General features: G+C 47.5%; 2 protein-coding genes across 3 annotated transcripts in view; both read right to left on the bottom strand.

Moving 5' to 3' along the window:
* Nucleotides 1–13,290, bottom strand: part of Gnb5 (G protein subunit beta 5) — a 35,211-nt gene extending 21,921 nt beyond the window's left edge. Inside the window, exons 1-2 of one of the 2 annotated variants that reach the window (XM_029543540.1) lie at nucleotides 13,165–13,290; nucleotides 10,529–10,640 (exon numbers count right to left, since the gene is read on the bottom strand). In XM_029543540.1, the coding sequence (XP_029399400.1) occupies nucleotides 10,529–10,640; nucleotides 13,165–13,290 (238 nt within the window). Of the gene's footprint in view, nucleotides 1–10,528; nucleotides 10,846–13,164 lie in introns of those variants that run through there. The other variant, XM_029543539.1, reaches the window with a different exon arrangement.
* Nucleotides 13,291–19,070: 5,780 nt separating this feature from the next.
* Nucleotides 19,071–20,557, bottom strand: part of Myo5c (myosin VC) — a 71,654-nt gene continuing 70,167 nt past the window's right edge. Inside the window, exon 41 of the mRNA XM_029543842.1 lies at nucleotides 19,071–19,647. Within this exon, the coding sequence (XP_029399702.1) occupies nucleotides 19,495–19,647 (153 nt within the window). The 3' untranslated portion in view covers nucleotides 19,071–19,494. The remainder of the gene's footprint in view (nucleotides 19,648–20,557) is intronic.

The following is a 20,557-nucleotide window of genomic DNA, read 5'->3' as shown; positions in this document are numbered from 1 at the left end:
TTCTCCTGCGCACTCTGCTTTTCTTGAACTCCCCACTCATACACACCTCTGTGTGTTCCCTTTTCACTCTCACATACACACTTCACACACATCTCACACACACACCACATACATTCTCCTTTCACTCACATACACACCCTCCATATACACCTCAGATTCTCTCCTCACTTGCTCTCTCATTCTCTCTACATGCTCTCTCTCTCACTCGCCCTCTGCATTCACCTCACTCGCTCTCTCATCCTCTCTCACTTACTCTCTAGCCTTTTTCTTGCCTCAGTCTTTTATTAATACTCCAAAAGCAGGTAGAAAAAACACATTGCATAATCATTGTCAAATCAAATTCAAAAGAATAACCACGTCCCACAAAGAATCAAGAATTACATTTGTTCCCTGAGGTTTCAAGCTTCCCTATTCCCAGGCCTATAGACAAAGTAATAATAATTGCAAACTTATCATTATTTAAACTTTAACTTATTATACTTCAGCGCTCAGAGCTCTGAGGCCAGCTACTTGCATTTTCCTGTGAAGCTCTAATGATAAATGACATGGGCAAAGCTGCCAGGCAGTGGTCAGAAAGAGTCAAGTTAACCCTTAACTCAGTAGTTCCACTAGCTTTCTGCTTCTGCACATTGCACACAATGACTCTCCTAAGAGTCCCAGTGTTTTGACTTAGTTTTACTAATATAAGATTTTACATATTCTATACTTGCTTATCCAGGAACCACTCTCAAATGTTGTGCAAAACTTATTTCATAACTTCAATAGTTCTTTCCTTCCGCAGGGTCCTTATGTTGGCTCTATTTCATTTTCTAATAATTTCTTCAAACTTCCTTTGCAAGTCAAGAACTGCCATTGTGCAGTTACTGCATTGTTTCCAAGATGAGAGCACACAGCATGCACCTGGGCCATCAGGACTGTGCTGTACTGTGCTGTGCCCCATGCCTCAAGTTTTGATTGTTTAAGAATCATTACATCAGGGAACATCTAGTTTCACAGAATTCACCAGAGCAGAAGGAGAAAGAAGTAAGAAAGGTGGATATAATAGAATAATGATTCACACCAAGGCCAACTGAAAAGCATCCACGCACAAATGAAATCTATACACCTGTTGTCCAGGGCTAAGGTTTAAAGAAATGGGAACAACTGTTTTTTTTTTTGTTTGTTTGTTTGTTTTGTTTTGTTTTTTACAAAGAGCTGCCACAGGCTACTGAGAAGTCTCCATCCCAGCCTTCTGCAGGCAGTCCCTTATTTCAGATGGTGGGTCCCTTGGAGGGATGTCTCCTGCTTCTCAGGGTCCAGACACCATCCTTTTCTACAAGGAGCTGCTACGGGTTTCTGAGATGTCTCCATCCTGGCCTGCTGCAGGCAGTCCCTGTTATTGTATGCTGTCCCCAGCACATACTGACAAAAGTTAAAGCACAAAGTCAGTTTTATGAATTCTTACAGGCCTTTTACACAAGCCTCCACTACTAGGGAGCATGGCCTATTTAATTCTTTTAAAATATTTATTTATTTTTAGTTTATGTGTATAAGTGCCTGCGTGTGTGTGTGTGTGTGTGTGTGTGTGTGTGTGTCTGTGTGTGTGTATGCACCAAGTGTAGGAAGTGTCCTCAGAGGCCAGAAGAAGGGGTCAGATCCCATGGCACTGGAGTTACAGACTGGTGAGCTGCCATGTGGGTGCTGGGAACTGAGTCCTCTGAAGAGCAGTCAGTGCTCTCCACCCCTGAGCCATTTCTGTAGTTCTCTGTTTTAATACTTTACACTGATACCCCAAGCCCATATTATTGCAGCTTCTCTTGTTTCAGCATTAGGGGAAGCCTAGCTTTTCAACATCCCTAAGAAAGAAAGAAAGAGAGAGAGAGAGAGAGAGAGAGAGAGAGAGAGAGAGAGAGAGAGGAAGGAAGGAAGGAAGGAAGGAAGGAAGGAAGGAAGGAAGGAAGGAAGGAAGGAAAAGAAAACCTAAGATGTCTCACCAACTAAAAGAGGGCCCTCGTTACATAACTCTAATTTTAACACATCCCAACCATCAATTATCTTTTCTCTCCGTGTCTTCCCTTCCCACACGGATTCGCTCCCAACCCACTCCATCCTGCTTTTATCTGCCAAATCTTGCAAGCATTGAATTAAAGAATTACAAAAAATTAAATATCAGGAAATAAAAAATTTGGAAAAGAGCTAAATATGTATTTGTGGGGCTGGGACAGATAGGATTTCTCCTTTGCCTTTGACAATCTGTTCCTCTGGAATCTGATACATTTAATTTTATAAGACGTGGGGAACACGCTGGTTTCTACAGTAGGAATGCTAACTGGTTAGGAAACGCGGCTGGCTGGTAAGCTTCAGAAGACAGTGGTGTGTTATGCTTGCACCACATGCAGAGACAGCCCTGTCTTGGCTACAGAGCCATCCGCCTGCCAGCAAGTCATCTCTCCTCTTGATGGCTTGACCCATTTTCAGTCCATCTTGTTGGCTACTCAAGCCTGGCACAGAGGAGACGCTTGCTAAACCAGAGATGACGGCACACAGAGCTTCTCCAGCCGACAGGAGGCTGCACTGGGCTGTAGGGTGATAACTGCGCACAGAGAATGAGTCTATGTAGGGGCTCTCCGTGGGCGTGGGCGTTCTCAGCTGAGGAACTCAAAGTCCGAAGGTGTGATGTAATCTGAGACAGCCGAGGAACTCATCAGAGAGCAGAGTGACGTAATGTTTGTGCGCCTGAAACAGTTGTTCTCCACAGGCAGTGGCCTGTCGGTGTACTGTCAAGTGAGTGACACAGATCTACCTTTTTGTGGTTGTCCTAGTCTGCAGTGTGGTCTAGGAATGACACTGGGGAGGGAGTCCAGTCAGGGGACTCCCACTCTTTGGCAGAACCCTCTGCAGAGACCACAGCATTTGCTGCACCATGCTCCTGTGATCCCTCTAAGTTTGATGTGACTGCAGCAGCCTAGACGCTGATCCCAAGGAGCCTGTTCCCTGACCCATGCCCATGGTGTCTCTACCTTCCTTCACTGCCTCTCTGCTTAGCTGGGGTCCAGGCATCTTAAACTGCTGGATATTCCGGAACCAGCATAGTCAGAAGGTGAAGCTCCAAGGAGGAGATGGGAGTGCTCAGCTGGGTGTTAAATACCACCGAAAATACTTTATTAGAAGAATAAGGTCGGAAGTTGGAGAGATGGCTCAGTGGTTAAGAACACTGACTGCTCTTTCAGAGGTCCTGAGTTCAATTCCCAGCAACCACATGGTGGCTCACAACCATCTGTAATGAGATCTGACACCCTCTTCTGGTGTGTCTGAAGACAGCAACAGTGTACTCACATACATTAAATAAATAAATAAATAAATAAATAAATATTTAAAAAGAAGAAGGAGGAGGAGGAAGAAGAAGAGGAAGAGGAAGAGGAAGAGGAAGAAGGGGTCATTTCTGCTCTTAGGAGGCACACAGGAGCCATCAGACAGGGCAACATGCAGGCACCAAGCACTCTGTAGTGTGACAGTTACTAAGCTGTTGCATGAGGTCAGAGAGCCACAGGGTGCTATGGATTCCTGGCTGACAGGCCATGAGAGCCTGAATTTAAAGGAGGCATAAGGAAAAGACAGGAGGGAACCTCTCTCCCTTCTCTCTCTACCTTAGTCATGTGCCATCACATGTGCCAAGACTTTTGATGTATTTGTACACTATCCCCCATGTGTTGAATTGGGTATGGGTGGAAGGCTTTATACAACAGTTTGAGGACATTGGTTTTTTGTTTTGTTTTGTTTTTGTTTTTTATTTAAAAATTTTTGATTTATCTACGTATTTTATATGAGTGCCCTATTTGCAAGTATGCCTGCATGACAGGAGAGAGCATCAGATCTCATTATTGATAGTTGTGAGACACCATGAGGTTGTTGGGAATTGAACTCAGGACCTCTGCAAGAGCAGCTAGTGCTCTTAGCCACTGAGCCATCTCTCTAGTACCCACTTCCTTTTTGGGGGCGAGGGGGAGGTTGAGACAGGGTTCTCTGTGTAGCCCTGGCTATCCTGGAACTCACTCTGTAGACCAGGCTGGCCTCGAACTCAGAGATCTGTCTGCCTCTGCCTCTCAAATGCTGGGATTAAAGGCGTGCGCCACCACTGCCAGGCGAGGACACAGTTTTAAAGATCTACTCTTACAAGTAAGGAAACCAAAGCTCAGAATACTGAGTACTTCATGTACACACACTTCAGCCCGTGAGAACAGACTTACATGCCTTTAAGACTAGGATCAACTTTATGCAATGTGGCTGTGAGTCTTTGGAAAATCAAGGAAAATGACATTCAGGTGCAGGGGACACCCCAGCCTTGGATTCCCATATGGGAGGTAGTCAGTGAGTCTCGGGGTTCGTCTCGGCCTGGTATGAGCCTGACCTCTGCCTGGCTATGGAAAGTTAGATCAGAGTGCCACAGTGTGCACACCTGCAGCTCCTTCAGTGACCAGGTTCTACGCCGAGCTCTGGGTCAGTAGGGCTGAACACGACGGCCAGTCCTACTTGCATACAGCTTGAGATCTGTGAGTACTGGGCGCATGCACGGAACAGTGGTTTTCAGACTTCCATTTTAGCTGCAGAAGTGTCCCTCCATTTTTCCTTAGTGGCAATAGCTTACAACATGATCTAGACAACACAAAAGCGAACCTAGGCTGTGAAATCACCAGAGAGAATGGCTTTAAGGCTAACTCCAATAGCAAGGGGGAAGGCCAGCAAGCCACAGTGGCTCTCGCACCTCTCAGGGAAGGACAAGGTCAATGCAAGGACATCACTTGGAAGCAGGCAGGTTCCTTTGAGCCTCTGCTGCTTTCCTTGAAATGCAAGCACTAGAGTTATCTAGTTGGTGTTGTGAGACTAATATCTCAGTCTGGGAGACCAACCATCCATCCGGACAGGGCTGTCTTTCAGCTTTCAGGTGACACTGAATAACTGGCAGTGGGTGGGGAAGGGGGTACACACCTGGAATCCTGGCATTTGGGAGGTGAAGTCTTTAGCATCAGAAGTTCAAGGTCATCCTCAGCTATGTAGCCTAGCAGGAGACTACAATAGGATACATGAGAACCTGTCTCTAGGCTTTCTCCCAAAAATAGTTTCTCCCGTACATAGCAGGAGGAACTATTGGGATAGATGTGAACTGTGTCTCAAATACATTTAATACAATCCCAAGAGTGTTTATAAAATTATAAACATCAAGCAAGCCATGAGGTATATCAAAGCATGAAAAGAGGTGCCTAGAAGTGTGTGTGTGTGGGGGGGGGGCTGTTAAAGAAGCGTCTCCTTCGCATTATCTAACTGCCCCATAGTGATCTGGGATACTTTGAGGATTCGTTAGAAATACTGCCCCTAGTGAGCATGCTCCAATCGACAGACCGGGAGAAGGAAGGGGACAGGAAATGAAAGCCAGGCTGGCTTTCTGCTCCAGGCATTCGAGATTGAAGCAGCAGGCAGGAGGCCATCTGCCTGGGCACTGCCTTTCTCTTAGCCTGGGTACCAGGGCTGCAAAGGGCACATGTGCTTCAGGCCTGATTAGAGTATGGCTTTGCCTAGATTTCCCCCTAAGCTATGAGATCAGATTAATACAGAGCTCCAACCATATAGCGTTTGAGGGTAAAACCTGTCACAAAAGCACACTTAGAACGAACAGAAAAGTCATTGGCCCCGACTGGTAAATCCTCTGATTATTCAAATGGAGTCTGGACTTGTACATTGGAAATTTATACACATTTGTTTATTCAGTTATGCTTCTTAACAAAATTAATAGCTGACTCAAAAGAGCTAGGAGTCTGGATAAAGCTCCCCCAGCCCAGGATGCTGCAACCTGCCAGCTCTTTCCGCTGTCAGCCTACCTTCCAGAGCATTCCTGACTCTGACTCTGAGACTCTAATGATGAGCTAGGTCCTCCTTCCTCCCTTTGTCTTGACAGCATCCTAAAACTCAATCCTTCCTACAGTGCACGCGGAGATGGGTCTTAAAGAGAAGCGTCTCCACACCCCTGAGCCCTCTGGAGAGAATAGTACATCTTTATAGACATTCTGTGCTGACTAGACCATGGTGAACACACTGTCTAATCCGTGGCCTTTATTCATTTTGCTATTTTAATAAGAAAAATCTCTGCTCTCTAGAACACAGTGAAACATGGAGAAGGGTGACCTGTACCAGAAACACCTCCAGCCGCTCAGGCAAGGCCACCCTGAGCACTATCCCGTGTAATCTCAGAATAAGGGAGAATGTTCTTTGCATCTGAAAGTTGGGGCTGGAGATGGTGACTTCCTGATCTAAGGCCTGATGACACGGTAAACCAGTGGCTGAGTCCCTGTTATGTAAGCCACGTGAGCTACTGAAGGCTGGTCATGCTGGCCAAGACTATGACTGGGGAGTGAAGTCCATAGAGTAAGACCCTGGTCTGAGTGTTAAAGTTCCCGGACTGAGGACAGAGTTTGGATCAGGAATCAACTGATCCCTTCCAGTTTTTCATCTCCAACTGTTGTAGTGACTTACAAGTATTTACTCCTAATATTTGCTTGTTTTTAAACAGGGGCTGGCTTCAAACTCATTATGTCGTGGAGGGTAACCTTGACCTTCTGATGCCTTGACCTCCCAAGTGCTGGAGTCGTAGGAGGCCTGCATTACCACGCCTGGCTTATGTGGTGCAGAGAATGGAACCCAGGCTTTTGCATACTAGGCAAGTCCTCCACCAACTGAGCTACGACTCGTAATTGATTTTTCATTCACCTTTAAATTTCTCTTAAAATTACATTTATTTACCACTTATTCACGTGTCATACCAGACCTGAGAAGACAGTCTGAAGCTGTCTGTCTCTTTTTTCAAGTGGGCCCTAGGGTCCCTAGGCTTTGGCTACAACTCGTTCAGCCATCTCACTGGCCCCCCTGGAAAGTTTTAAAAGAAATTTGACTTAGTTTTGATAAGGCCAATCAGCCTTCTGTATTCTGTGAAAATGCACATACACACATAAAAAAACTGAAAAGTAAGCCGGGCGTGGTGGCGCATGCCTTTAATCCCAGCACTCAGGAGGCAGAAGTAGGTGGATTTCTAAGTCCAGCCTGGTCTACAAAGTGTGTTCCAGGACAGCCAGGGCTACACAGAGAAACCCTGTCTCGAAAAACAAAACAAACAAAAAACTGAAAAGTAATTTAGAACACTAAAAACCAAACGTCGGTGGTCCAGTTCACTCAGGCTTCAGGAAATCTCAAGGCCTAGGGCTGGGGAGATGGCATGTGAATCAGGATCTGGGTGTTAACACGGTTGGCTGGAGTGGCTCGTGGTTGTCATTCCAATCTAGGGAGGTAGAGACAGGGGGATCCCTCAAACTCACTGGACAGCCTGGCCTACCTACTTGGTCCAGGTAAAATGAGAGACCTGTTTAAAAAAACTAAGGTGAACAACATTCTGAAGAATGAAACCTGAGGTTTCTCTTGGGTGTCTAAACACACACACACATGCACACATACATACACACACAGAGGCACACATACACATGCATGTGCACACACACACACATAGAGGCATTCACACACAGGCACACACACATGCACACATACATACACGCACAGAGGCACACATACACATACATGTGCACATACACGCACACAGGCACACACACATGCACACATACATACACACACAGAGGCACACATACACATACATGTGCACACACAGACACACACATAGAGGCATTCACACACACACACACACACACATAGAGGCATTCACACACACAGAGGCACATACACATGCACACATACATACACACACAGAAGCACACATACACGTACATGTGCACACACACACACACATAGAGGCATTCACACACACACACATGCACACATACATACACACACAGAGGCACACATAAACATACATGTGCACACACAGACACACACATAGAGGCATTCACACACGCACACACACAGCACCCAAGACTTCACTGTGTGCTACCAAGTTCCAACAGCCTCCCATTGTAACCCCGTCTTCTTCTCTACCTGTTTATGCCTCCCCAGACATGGCCTCAGCTTCCCCTCAGTACAGCAAAAATATTCCCCTGCCTCAGCTTTGCCTCACTAGAGCACCACTCCCCCTACCCAGCTTTGCACTGCTGTTTTGTTTCAAATGCTCTTCTCTGGGACAGCCTGTCCTTTATACAGGTAAGGAGCCTGCATTCAAAGGTCCTTCCTGGGAGCCACTCTGGGGTCACACAGTCTCTGGAAGCTTTTGAGCTCCTCCACCGCTCATTCTCCACCACCCCAACCCCTCTCTTCCATCCAGAGCACACATCTAACCCACATCTTATTTTACCTACTGGATGCCTAACTCCCTGCTTTGGACCAAAGCCTTCTGAGGGAACGTTCTTGATTTGTTCACTGAAGCATCTTTAAGGGCCAAGCAGAGGCTGGCACAACAGGGGCTGGCAAACTGTGTGAGTAAAAGATAGAGGTGTGTGTGTGTGTGTGTGTGTGTGTTTGTGTGTATGTGTTTTCAGAGAGAGGCTGAGGTGGAGAGATGGAGGAAAATTTTAAAGATAAAGTGGGTGAATCCTGAGGGGTAGGAAGAAGCTGACCCTTACAGGAGGGAGCAGGTGTGCAGGGGGCAGGGATTGGATCTATGAACTCAGACCTATAAACAGGTCTCTTACTCCCCCCCCCTTCACTTTCCCTCTCTTGCTCTGGCCACCGCTCTCTCCAGGCCCATTGGTTCTTTGTTTCTCATTATGGATGGTTGTGAGCCACCATGTGGTTGCTGGGATTTGAACTCAGGACCTCTGGAAGGGCAGTCAGTGCTCTTAATCGCTGAACCATCTCTCTAGCGCCCTTACTTTTACCTTCCATTTTCTGTGGTGGAAGAAGTAAAAGGTGGGCAGGACAGAGACCTCCACAGATCGCCGAGCATCTTAGAATTGCCAGGGTAGAGAGCTGACTAAGGACATTGCAGGGGTGACTTAGCCACTGACCACAGAGGCCTCGTAGCGCCCTCTCTTCGACAGCCCCTGAAGTTCAACAGGAGGAGGCAGGAGGGTGCACACATTCATGGCTGGGGAGGAGGCAGGAGGGCCAGAGTCAGGGTCCCTTGGCAAGACTTTTGGAAGCGGATCAAAATGTCTGCTGAAGTCAGGGAAGGGACAGAACACAGGGCAGGGCTTCCAGGAACAGGAGAGAGCCAGGGTTCCTAAGGCACTGGGAAAGACTATGGTCAGAGTGGGATTCTAGGAGACCGGAGAAGGCAAGACAAGAGTGGGCTGCAGAACTGTGCTATAGTGTGTGTGTGGGGGTGGCTCATGTCACAAGAACCATCTATGTAGGACTTCAAAAAGACTGCTCAAGCCACGGGGCTACGCTGACAAATGGAGACGTCTGAGGCACCGATTCCAAGCTTGAGACAATGCCATCATCTATCTGTAGCATACACGGCTCTGAGAAGGCAGGCCCTGTGAGTGTCATGCATCTGATACCTATTCCTCACTTCTCCTCAATTTTGGGGTGGCAATCTGGTTCCCCCTTTTCCAGACTCCCTGGCACGGGCCACATGGCCTATGAAGTACAAATAGAAATGTTGGGAGGAGAGGAATTCTGGGAAATTTTTTGCTGTCTCCCGAGAAGGAAGAGCCCGTTGTTGACACTCTCCCTTCTTCCTGCTTCTTGGGGTAACTAGGTAAAATAAATGCCAACGATCTAAGGCGCGGGAAGGCCTGCGCCCCCCAAAGCACCAAGCAGCCGCACCAGACCTGCTCTTGTTACAAACAAAACCCCAACAACTTAACTACTTACCTCTGAATACAGTTCTAAGCCACTCAGGCGCTTGGTGCCCCTTCCTAACTTAAGCCCCTTGGAGGAGACACAACCAGGGTTCTGTACTTCCAGCAAGTTTTGAAGAAATCAAGTACTGAAGGCCTCACGCTGAACCCCAGTTCCCTTCTCCAAATGGAATTTAAAAGGCTGAGGCCTATTAGGAAGGCGGGGAGGAGGTGTGCCGTGGGTGGGGAAACCGCACAAAAGTATGTAAGGGTTGGGAGCCGGCAGGGTGAGGGTGAGTCGGTAAGACCACTGCCCAAGCAGGGTCCCACTCCGAGCTCTGAGAAGGGGGTCACTCCTCTGGTGAGAGTCCCTGAGATGCCAGCATGCTGGCAAGTTTATTTGCACCGCGTTAATCCTTTTATGTCAGCCGCAGCATCCATCAAACGCTTCTAAAAGGGCCTACCGCAAACTGAGCCGGCAGACGCAGAAAGCACGTCTGCTTCCTTCTGCCATCCAGCTCCCTGCCCCCAAGGACAATGGAGAGATGGGAAAGAGAGCTTCGAAATCCACGCAGAGGAAGGACCTGGCAGGGGCAGAGAAGCGGTCCCTCCTCGCCAGCACCTGCTGTCTGCGCCTCTCCACCCGCCCTCTGGGAGGGGCTCGGCATCCTCCCACCCCGGACGCTGGAACCGGTCCTTCGCGAGTCCGCCAGCCCCTCGGAGAGTTTGGTTCACTCCGGCCGGGAGCTTCCCTTCCACCCCCTGCCCGCACTCACGCTCCACGTCATGCAGCTTTGCCCGCTCCTCCTCTAGCTTGCCCTTGAGGCTCTCGGCCTCGCTCTTCAGCGACGCCAGCGTCTCGTTCTCGTGCAGCCCATCGGTTGCCATCTTCGTCCGGATGCAGCCGGGAGAGAAACGCAAAGCGAGAGATTGTGAGTCGGTGCGGGGCCCGACGGGAGGGCGGGAGCAGCAGCAGCCTCCGTGACCCCGAACGCCTCCCGGGGCCCGCCCCCTCGGCAGTGACGCGACCGCTGCGGTGACGGACTCTGCTGGCTCCGCCTACCGCGCCCTCCCTGAGAACCCGGCGATGCTCGGAGGTGGGACAGTGGAGGGGAGGGGGGTTGTGTGGGGATGGGAGTGGGAGGTGGTGGGGGTGAGTGAGGGTAAGATAGACTGAGACTCAGAGGCCAAGCTATAGCCCCAACTCTGGTCCCTGGCTCTAAGGGAGCCTAGTGAAGTCGAAGCCATACCGCCCAGCCCTTGGCACCCTGGACTTGGTGGGCAGGAGGCTTTATACACGTCCCTCACAACCCACTAACGGAAACATTCTTTTAAAAATGAGTTTTGACTGCCGGGGTGGTGGGGCAAGACAGCAAAAGCAAGGGTCAGGGGCGTCCTCTCCTCTGGGATGAAGGTCTGCTTATGTTGTATTGAACTTAAGAATTTGGTAACTCCAGTGGATCCTCTCCAGCTACACTTCCCTGGGCTAGGTTCCTTGGTGAATCTCAGACACTCCCTCTCCCACCCCACCTCCAAGCTACAGGTTGCAGAGTAGGGACAAAGGGCCATGATCACTCGGTGGTGTCACACTTCCAGGAAGAGAGGAAGGCAGAATTTGGACCCAGGCAGTTCAGCGTCACCGATATGCTCCCACTTAGGCCTCCTCCCTTTCTTCTGTGACCTTTAGGATGGGAAGGAGGATCAAGTTTGCAAATTCTGGACGGAACACTGCAGAAGCAGTCTCCAGTGCTGGCCTGCTCGTGAGTGTGTGTGTGTGTGTGTGCGCACATCTGTTCTGGGCCTTCTCAATCTGAGAAGCAATTTGTATTATTGTACACATAGCTGTCTTTTGGGTGAGATTCTGGGAGCTTCCATTTCCTTATCTGGAAAAGTCTATTTTCTAGCATCTGCATCCCAGGGCTTTTATGAGAATTAGATGCTGTGGAGGATACTCTAGGCAATGTCTCTGCCAGGCAGGCAGCTTCTCCTGTCTCTTCAATAGAGAGTTATTCACCAACCGTCTTTATTCCCTATGTCTCTGTTTGTCTGTCTTTGTCTCTGCCTCTCCCTCTCTCTGTGTACACCCCCCCCCCACCAACATATCTGTATCTGTCTCCCTCTTTATAGCCCTAGCTTTCCTGTAACATCCTCTGTAGAGCAGGCTGGTCCAGAAGTCATGTTGCTCAACCTGCATCTACTTCTTGAGTGCTGGGATTAAACATGGGCACTGCCATGCCCAGCACTTTATCCATTGTTTTATCCTCAGAATTTAGCAGAACATTAGCTTATGGAAACAATAAGCTTATACTCGATTATTAATTGGATAAAACAGACTACAAAAGTATATGTGTGTGTGCATATAAGTGTACACACATAGAGAGCAAAGGGTTGTGGCAATGGCTCAGCAGTTAAAAACACTCCATGCTCTTCCAGAGGACTCAGTTTTATTCCCAGCACCCATGTGGTGGCTCACAATTCTTAGTAATGCAAGTTCCAGGGAATTCAATGCCCTGTTCTGGCCCTGTTGACACCAGGTATGCCCATGGTTCACAGGCATATATGCAGGCAAATCTCTCATATATATATATATATATTAATTAAAAATGTAAAGATTTATTTTATTTTATGTATATGGGTGTTTTGTCTGCATCTATGTCTGTGTACCATGTGTGCGGCCCTCCTGTTGGAATATCAGGAAAGGATGCAATACCACAAATTACCAGATGGGGGCTCTAGTGAGCCAGAGCTTTGCGTGCAGCCAGGTGGATCTTCTAAGGCAGGGACTGATTCTTAGGGTTGAATACATTTTTTGGTGATAATCTGAAGCCTGGGAGAGAAAGCTTTGGCAAGGACAAGATTTGATGTACTCTGAAAAAAGAAGTCAGGCTTTCTGTTCAGTTCCTGCCCTGCCCAGGGTGGGCTCGGGAGCTCCGGAGTTTAGTTTTGCTCTCTGCTTAGGCTGGGCAAGACCAGCCAGGCCATCCTAACAGCTAAGACCGGGAGCTTGAACAAATCCCCTGGGAATGTTTATCTACCTGAATTTCTTCTAGCTTGGTGACTCATTCGGTAGACTGGGAGGAGACAGATGCAAAAGTCACTAGCCCCAGGAATAACGGCTCCTTACCAGTGTTTTGGATGCCTTGCCATGGCTTCACACGACCCTTACAGAGCCCCGAACAAAGCTATCTCACCAGTGGGAAAATAGGCCTCTGGAAATTGGTGACAACTGGTTCCCCTACTGCCCAGGAGAGCAGGCAGGCCAGGGTCCCAGGCAGACATCAGAGTCTTCCTGGAGCTTGAGAACTCATCCTACAAACCTACTCTATGTAACTTGTCTGCCACAGGTGTGCATTGGACATCACGTTAAGGCAAGGACCTTAAAAGAACAGAACGAGATGAAAACAGAACTTACGATCTCTGCGCACATGGAGCAGTAGTTGAGTTGTTGAGATTTCTTGAAAACGGGTCTTAGGGCCCTTTGTTTGAAGCATTTGTCACATGAGCCAAACACGTTAACCAGGAAGGTCTGGTCGCACATCTTGGCTGAGATGAGGCTAAAGGACAGAAAAGAATGAACAAGGAGTGGAGAAAGACAGCGAGTGCTTCTGGAGACCAGAGCCTCTTTCTCCTCCTGCCTCCACACATGGGCAGAGCTCACAGTGAGTGCTGACTTCCTGTGCACGCAGTTCATTGCATCCACAAGGAAGCGTCGGACAGCTGGCTTTCTGAAGTACACATGGTTCACTGGCTGGACAGTTTTGCCTACACCCTTAGAAATCATGCTTACAACTGATCCTTGGAGCGTCATAAAAAAACGTTGTAATGCAGTTAATTTCTTAACTTTACCTTTTATTTTTCATTTGTATACATTTTTATTGATGTGTATGTGCACACTCTCTCATGAGCCACAGCATGAAGGATGGAGGTCAGAGGATAACTTGAGGGAACCAGGGAATAGATTTCAGGTTGTCGGGGGACTTGATGGCAGGGACCGTTGCCCACTAAACAATCTTGCCAGCCCTTTCTTATTTTTGATACAGGGTTCAGGCAACCCAGCCCAGGCCTCTAATTTGTGAAGTATCAGAGAGTATCCTGGAACATCTTGATCCTCCTTCCTCCAACTGTGTGTGTGAACTGTGTGTGTCAGTGCTAAGGTTAAAGGCATGCACCACCACGCCTGGCTTATGCAGTGCTAAGAATGGAACACAGGACTTGGTGCGCGCTGGGCAAGCACTCTACCTACCCAGCTCCCTCCAGCCTGGAGAGCCCTTTTAAAACTTTCACAAATGTTCCTCCCTTTGGTATAAAATTTTAAATTAAAGACAAGAGTTAGAAAAATGGGCCTGAGTCCAGCCGGAGGGGAAAGGCCATTTGTGTGGCATTGACTTCCCACGAAGTGCACACTTGTATCTGTTAAACGCCCCAGCCTGTAGCTGCATGAGAAGAATGGCTTAGGCCTGGGAGGATGGCACTGTTGGGAAACAGCTTCGCTGGGGGCTGCAGACCCAGCTCCTGGTCACGCAGGTCTTGGTCCCTTGGTGAGGTCAGCGGGCATGACTTCCCTGAAGCTTTGTTTGCTAATCTATCAAATAAATAGATAAATAAATAATTTATCAAATAAAAACCATGTAGGGTTGTCATGGGGCTTATAAGAGACTGTGCATTAAGGGCACTTGAAGGTTGGAAATAGAGTGAACCATTCAAAATCACGCTGCCCTGTGAATGACAGCAATGGCTGGAGCAGCAGCAACCTTGAGAAGGAAGAGGAAACAGCCAGTAGACATGAAGGTATCCATGAACACACACACATGTACCCATGAACACACACATGTACCCATGAACACACACACCTGCACACACCCATTCACCTATGAACATACACTCACATACTCATGAACACACACACACAGAGTACATGGAAGAATGTGCTCAGCAGAACACACACACACACACACACACACACACAACATGGGAGAATGTGCTCAGCAGAGCTTGGGCCTTGGTGAATGTCTCCTACTCGCCAGCCCTGCTGTGGCTGCTGCTAGTCCCAAGGTCAAGCCGAGATGTCAGGTAATAGCATTAGGGACAATGTCCCTCAAGTGCATCATGCTCGGATTTGTTCTCCCAGAAGTAGGTCAGGGAGAGCATTACAGGGAGATGAACCAGAGGGAGAGACTAAGAGGAGGAGACTCTCAAGAACTGTAGTGAAGGTTGAGAGCATCTCCAGGGACAAAGGTCATGAAGGACAAAAGTCATGAAGGTGTGGGGGGGGTGGGGGGCCAGTTTACCAGAAATTAAAAAAAAGAAATCTTGAAAAATTGCTGATGTTCCAAGACTGAATAGAGACAATACTGTTTTTCTTTGTCTAAACTCCAAGTCATAGACAGTGTTTATAATGTTCATTATAAAGAACTGGAAACAGGACATGAAAATAACTGAGTCTGTGCCCTGTAACCGCAGGTCCTGGACCTGTTCACAAGTCATGGAGTGTCTTCATAAGCATAACTAGTTTGAATAATTGGGACGTGGAAGGGCTGCCGAGATGGCTTAGTGGGTAAGCAGAGGTGCCTGCTGCCAAGGCTGACAACCCGAGTTTGAGCCCCAGAACCTATACAGTGGAAGGAGAGAACAGATCCCCAGATCGGTCTCCTGTCCTCCACATGTGTGGCACGCTCATGTCACACATATACATACAGAGTAAAAAAATAAATGCCAGAAACAATGCGAGGCGAGGCTGGACCCTGGGCTTAGTCCCCAGCACTGGCATAAAATGCAGAACAAAAACAAAATGTCCCTGGCATTAAAAACACACATGAGTGTTTGAAATAGCATTATTTTTAGGTAAATGAGGGAAACAATTTAAATGCCCATCAAGAGAAGAGCAGGCAAAGAAAACAGCATGTCCATGAAGCAGGCTTGTTATTCAAAAATAATGAAGACTTGGCCCAGATTCTCACTGCAGGACGATGAACACCAGAAACATCTTTGTGTCTAAGGACAACATGTTCACACGGTACCATTATAGGAGTGTCCAGGGCACACAAGACCAGTGAGAGCTCATCCATGGGTGATGAGAGGGCAGCGAAGGGAGAATCATAGATAGCTCCGTGCCTATGGGATTAGGGGGGACAGGGTACTCTGAGCTAAATTACAGCAAAGACAGCATGCATATCCTTGTGCATACATGAAAAAACACCCAAATATTTTAAATGCTGAGTTTCATATTGTGGGCATTATAGCTCAATGATTTTTTTAAAAAAGTGTGCAAAATATTTGTGTAGTGACTCTTCAAATGAGGCTAGTCAGGCAAGTCTCATGCAGAAAGATGCTACCCAGAATCATTGGTCAGAGTCAGAGATTAAAACCACAATATGACACAATTAGCTATACCTGAGAATTCCTAAAACTTATTATATTTAGTATTCATAGAGGTCAAAGGGCAAAAATGTTTGGTAATCCATTTTCTCATTTCACCATATGGGTTCTGCATATCAAATTCTGGTTCTTGGGTTTGGTGTCTTGGCCTGCTGAGCCATCATGCTGGCGAGGCTAGGATACCATTTTTTTCTTTTTTTAAATTGATATACAGGGGCTGGAGAGATGACTCAGTAGTTAAGAGCACTGGTTGCTTTTCCAGAGGACGTGAGTCCATATTGTAAGGTAGACAACTGCTGTAGCTCCTGCTCCAGGGGATCCAGCATTCTCTTCTGGTCTCCAGGCAACTACACTACTGTACCTACCCCACACCCCAACATGCACATAATTAAAAATAAATCCAAAACAAAAACTTCTGAGTTACAGAGCATGGGCAAAATGTAGGAGTTTTCATTGCCTACATCCAATATATGATTGCCTTGTGTGTGTGTGTGTGTGTGTGTGAGAGAGAGAGAGAGAGAGAGAGAGAGACAGAGAGAGAGAGAGACAGAGAGAGACAGAGAGAGACAGAGACACAGAGAGAAACCCAGCAATGATACTCCTGAGTTCAATAGAAATACATAAATACATATTTATTTACTAAAAACACCTACCATTGTCATATCAGCTTTGTTCACAAATAGTCTCACTCTGGACATTTTGCATGTTCACCAGGAGTGGACTGGATTCAAGCAACAGAATACAACAGACCGGGGCTGAGGCAGGAGCAGGTGGACCCCACAGACCCACTGTGGTAGCCCGTCTGCTCCATCAGCTGTACTCATGGGGCTTGACTGCAGCTGGGCCAATTCTGAAAACCAATTAATTTTAAAGATGTTTAATTTGTTTACTGATGCCAACACTAATCTGTTTTTCTAAAAAATCTCTTTATAATTTTGAGATAAAGTCACAAAGGTTGTAGAGAAATTAGAATTTACACAGACCCGATAACCAGACCATAAACACCCCCCAGTGTGCACCCACCACAGGATCCCCATGATCCTGGTCTGTAGGAATCCAGGCATTGATGCAAAATTAAGAGCACAGGTTCCCCGAGGTTAAAGAGTACATACCTTACAGAGCAATGAACGCCTGGGGCGGCTGGGCAGAAACGAGGGAGGTCACTGCGGTGGTGTGAAGATCTGAGCCATTGGTCACCTAATCCCTTTATGTGGACTTGCAGCTCAGGGCCTGCTCCTCCCCATCTGCACACGCATGCTCACTGCCGGCCTCTCACTACCTGCAAGCACACACTTGCCTCTAGAACACTCTCTCTACATGATCTGCACCCCTCTTAGCTCCCATGTACCCCTTCCTGGGCCCATTTCTTTGCTCTCTGCAGGACACAGAATCTGATTTGACCTTATAAATCTGCCTCTACTCCATGGAACAAACCTGACATCCTTGTGTTGTGTGGTGAGAGCATCTCTCAGCGCTGGCCTTCCTTCCAGCCTTGGCATGAGTGATCTAGGCCATGGGTAAGTGCCTTCCCCGTTCTCCTCTGTGTATCGACTCATCAGCATCCTCAAGTCCCCTGTCTCCAAACAAGGTCCCCTACCCTGGAACCCTTGTCATCTCCATGGGATCTGGCCAATTCTCTCCCACCACCTAGCATACAGGTAAAATGCAGAATAAGATGGAGTCCAGCCCTCTAGGAACTTACAGGCCAGTAGAAGGTTACTGGTGTACAACCCAGGTAAATGCTATAAAGTGGGCATGAACCCGAAGCCGAAGAACCAGAACATTAGCATAGTGATTCCTCACAGGTTGGAGGAGGACTGGGGTGGACACTGAGCAAAAACGCAGCCAACCCCATCCTGCAGTCCCCACCTCTGGTAGCCAGGGAGCCCCGGACACAGTCAGCACTCCTGACATGTACCCCCACAAGGTTTCCACACCTCAGGTGACAGTCTGTGACTTGTGGGATTCTAACACCCTTCTGTCTGACCCTCAAGGAGGGACACAGAGCTGTGCGGTGAGAAGGAATGGAATCTACAATGGTAGGAAAGAAAATGGTGCATCCAATTTGTTCAATAATTTATTTCATTAAAGTCTTATAAAGCTCTATTTTCATCATTTGGGAACAGTTTGGAAAGCCATCACGTCAGTAGGATGACTACACCTACACGTTAGTAGGTGGTACTGAACAATCAACCGGTCGCCCCAGAGAGGACTATCCTGTGGTGTCACAGCTGTCGCCTGTGACCATCAGACTAGCGGGTGGTCGCGTTGGGTCTCAGCTCTGGGTCAGGAGTGCTCATCAGAGGACTCAGTTCTCTGAAGGGAAGAAAAACAGCTTGAGGGAAGCAATAGCTAATTTTCCCAAAACGGGGAAAAAGCAGATTTCTCAAAAGGAAGAACTTCCCCACATCTTCTGGTTTTTTTTTTCCATGAAAAAATTTTAAAAAGCATATTAGAACACTGATTAAAGAGAGGAAAAGAAACCACTAAAGTTGCACACATATGCACGGGTGTGCATGTGTGGTGCTGGGGCCAAACCCAGGGCCAGCTGCTCTACCACTGAGTTCTGACCCCAGAAATAAATGTAGTTTTAAAAGAAATAGTTGTATTTAAAAATTAAATGAGAGATTATAATAACTATGCTGGCTGATAACAAGTTTGAAAATTTTCAGAAAAGATGATAAATGGCATAAAATAGATATATACATAAAATGTTCTTATCTATCTATCTATCTATCTATCTATCTATCTATCTATCTATCTATTTCTGAGATGGGTTCTCACTCTGTAGTCAAGGCTGACACTGAACTCGAGATACTTCTCCGGTCTCATCCTCCTGAGTGCTGGGATTCTAGGTACCGGTTACCATGCCCCGCTCTCAGACTGAATACTCTCTTAGAGCATCTAAAGCGAGTAGCTTCCAGCCAGCAGGGAGGGGGCAAAAAGACTTTGTTGCAGTGGCCACGTGGGATTCTTTCTTAGAAGGTGTAGGCATGGAACTCAACTTTGGCTTCATACATATACATGTCTCTGCACTTCACAGGAACCCTAGAAATCTGGGGAGCCATGGTGCCTCCAGATTTTACTCCTGTGTATGTGAGTGATGGGGGGTCCCTGCCACAAAACAGAATAAACAAAGACACCAGGACCAAAACTGAGCCTTCAGGAATTGCAACAATAGCCACTTAAGATCAGAAGCAAGAGGCTTTCCCAGCCCAGCCGGTTGCAGAGCATCATGGGAGACAGGTGGGGCGTGGCTTTTCCTCAAAGTGCAATCCATCACAACCCCAGCTCTGGTGAATAACTGCATCCCTCCGTGGCACCTGCACTCCGGACTCCAGGGACCTCATGTCCATCTTCTCTCCCGCTACAGTCTCCGGAGAAAGCCGAGCTTGAAGCTGCTGGGGATCTGGGTCATCTCCAGGGCGTGTGGTGAGGCGGTGAAAGGAAATGTGACTTGAAAATGATATTTGGTATCCAGCATCAGCTGTGACGAGTCGCCCCGGTTATTCAGAAGAGCCTGAGATCAGAACCAAGGGGAGGGATTAGGGAACAGGTGCATTCTGGTTCGTCACTACTGAGGTCAAGAGTCAGGAAAACCCAACAGCTCTGTCTGTGAGAGAAGGCCAGCAATCACAGGATGTGACACCCAGGTGGTTTAGGACACGGTTGGGGGCGGGATTTGGGCATGGGGCGGGGTGGTGGTGGTGGTGGTGGTGGTGTAGATAAGCCTATCAGGGCCTTGGTGCAGCTAGCTCCCAGGAATAGTCAGTCACCTGATGTTTCACCCCAAAAGCCCATTCCCATAGGACAGGCTGAGTGTAAATCTGTTTTTATTCTCCTTTAAAAGTTACACTTGGGGCTGGAGAGATGGCTCAGCGGTTAAGAGCACTGACTGCTCTTCCAGAGGTCCTGAGTACAAATCCCAGCAACCACATGGTGGCTTACAACCATGTAATGGGATCTGATGCCCTCTTCTGGGGTGTCTGTAGATAGCTACAGTGAACTTATATAATAAGTAAGTAAGTAAATAAATAAATAAAAGTTGCATTTATTCCTCTGTGTGTGTGTGTGTGTGTGTGTGTGTGTGTGTACACATGTGGTGATCAGAGGACAACTTGTGGGAGTCACTACTCCACCATATGGTTCTTCTACCACAAAGGTTCTGGGGGTCAAAGTGAGGTGTCAGGCTTGGCAGCAGTGCCTTTCCCCACTGTGCCATCCTGCTGGCAATTTTATTCTTATGTATATGTCAAGGTTGAATTCTAAGCCCAGACATGACTGGATCTCAAGTGTTTACATTTGTTTGCTGTTTTTTTTTTTTTTTTAAAGATTTATTTATTATTATAAATAAGTACATCATAGCTATCTTCAGACATACCAAAGAGGGTGTAGATCTCATTACAGGTGGTTGTGAGCCACCATGTGGT

The sequence above is a fragment of the Mus pahari genome, chromosome 10 (assembly GCF_900095145.1).
Source record: "Mus pahari chromosome 10, PAHARI_EIJ_v1.1, whole genome shotgun sequence".
NCBI classification, from domain to species: domain Eukaryota; kingdom Metazoa; phylum Chordata; class Mammalia; order Rodentia; family Muridae; genus Mus; species Mus pahari.
Note: the sequence above shows the minus strand (reverse complement) of the source record. Positions and strands in the feature narration are given on the sequence as shown.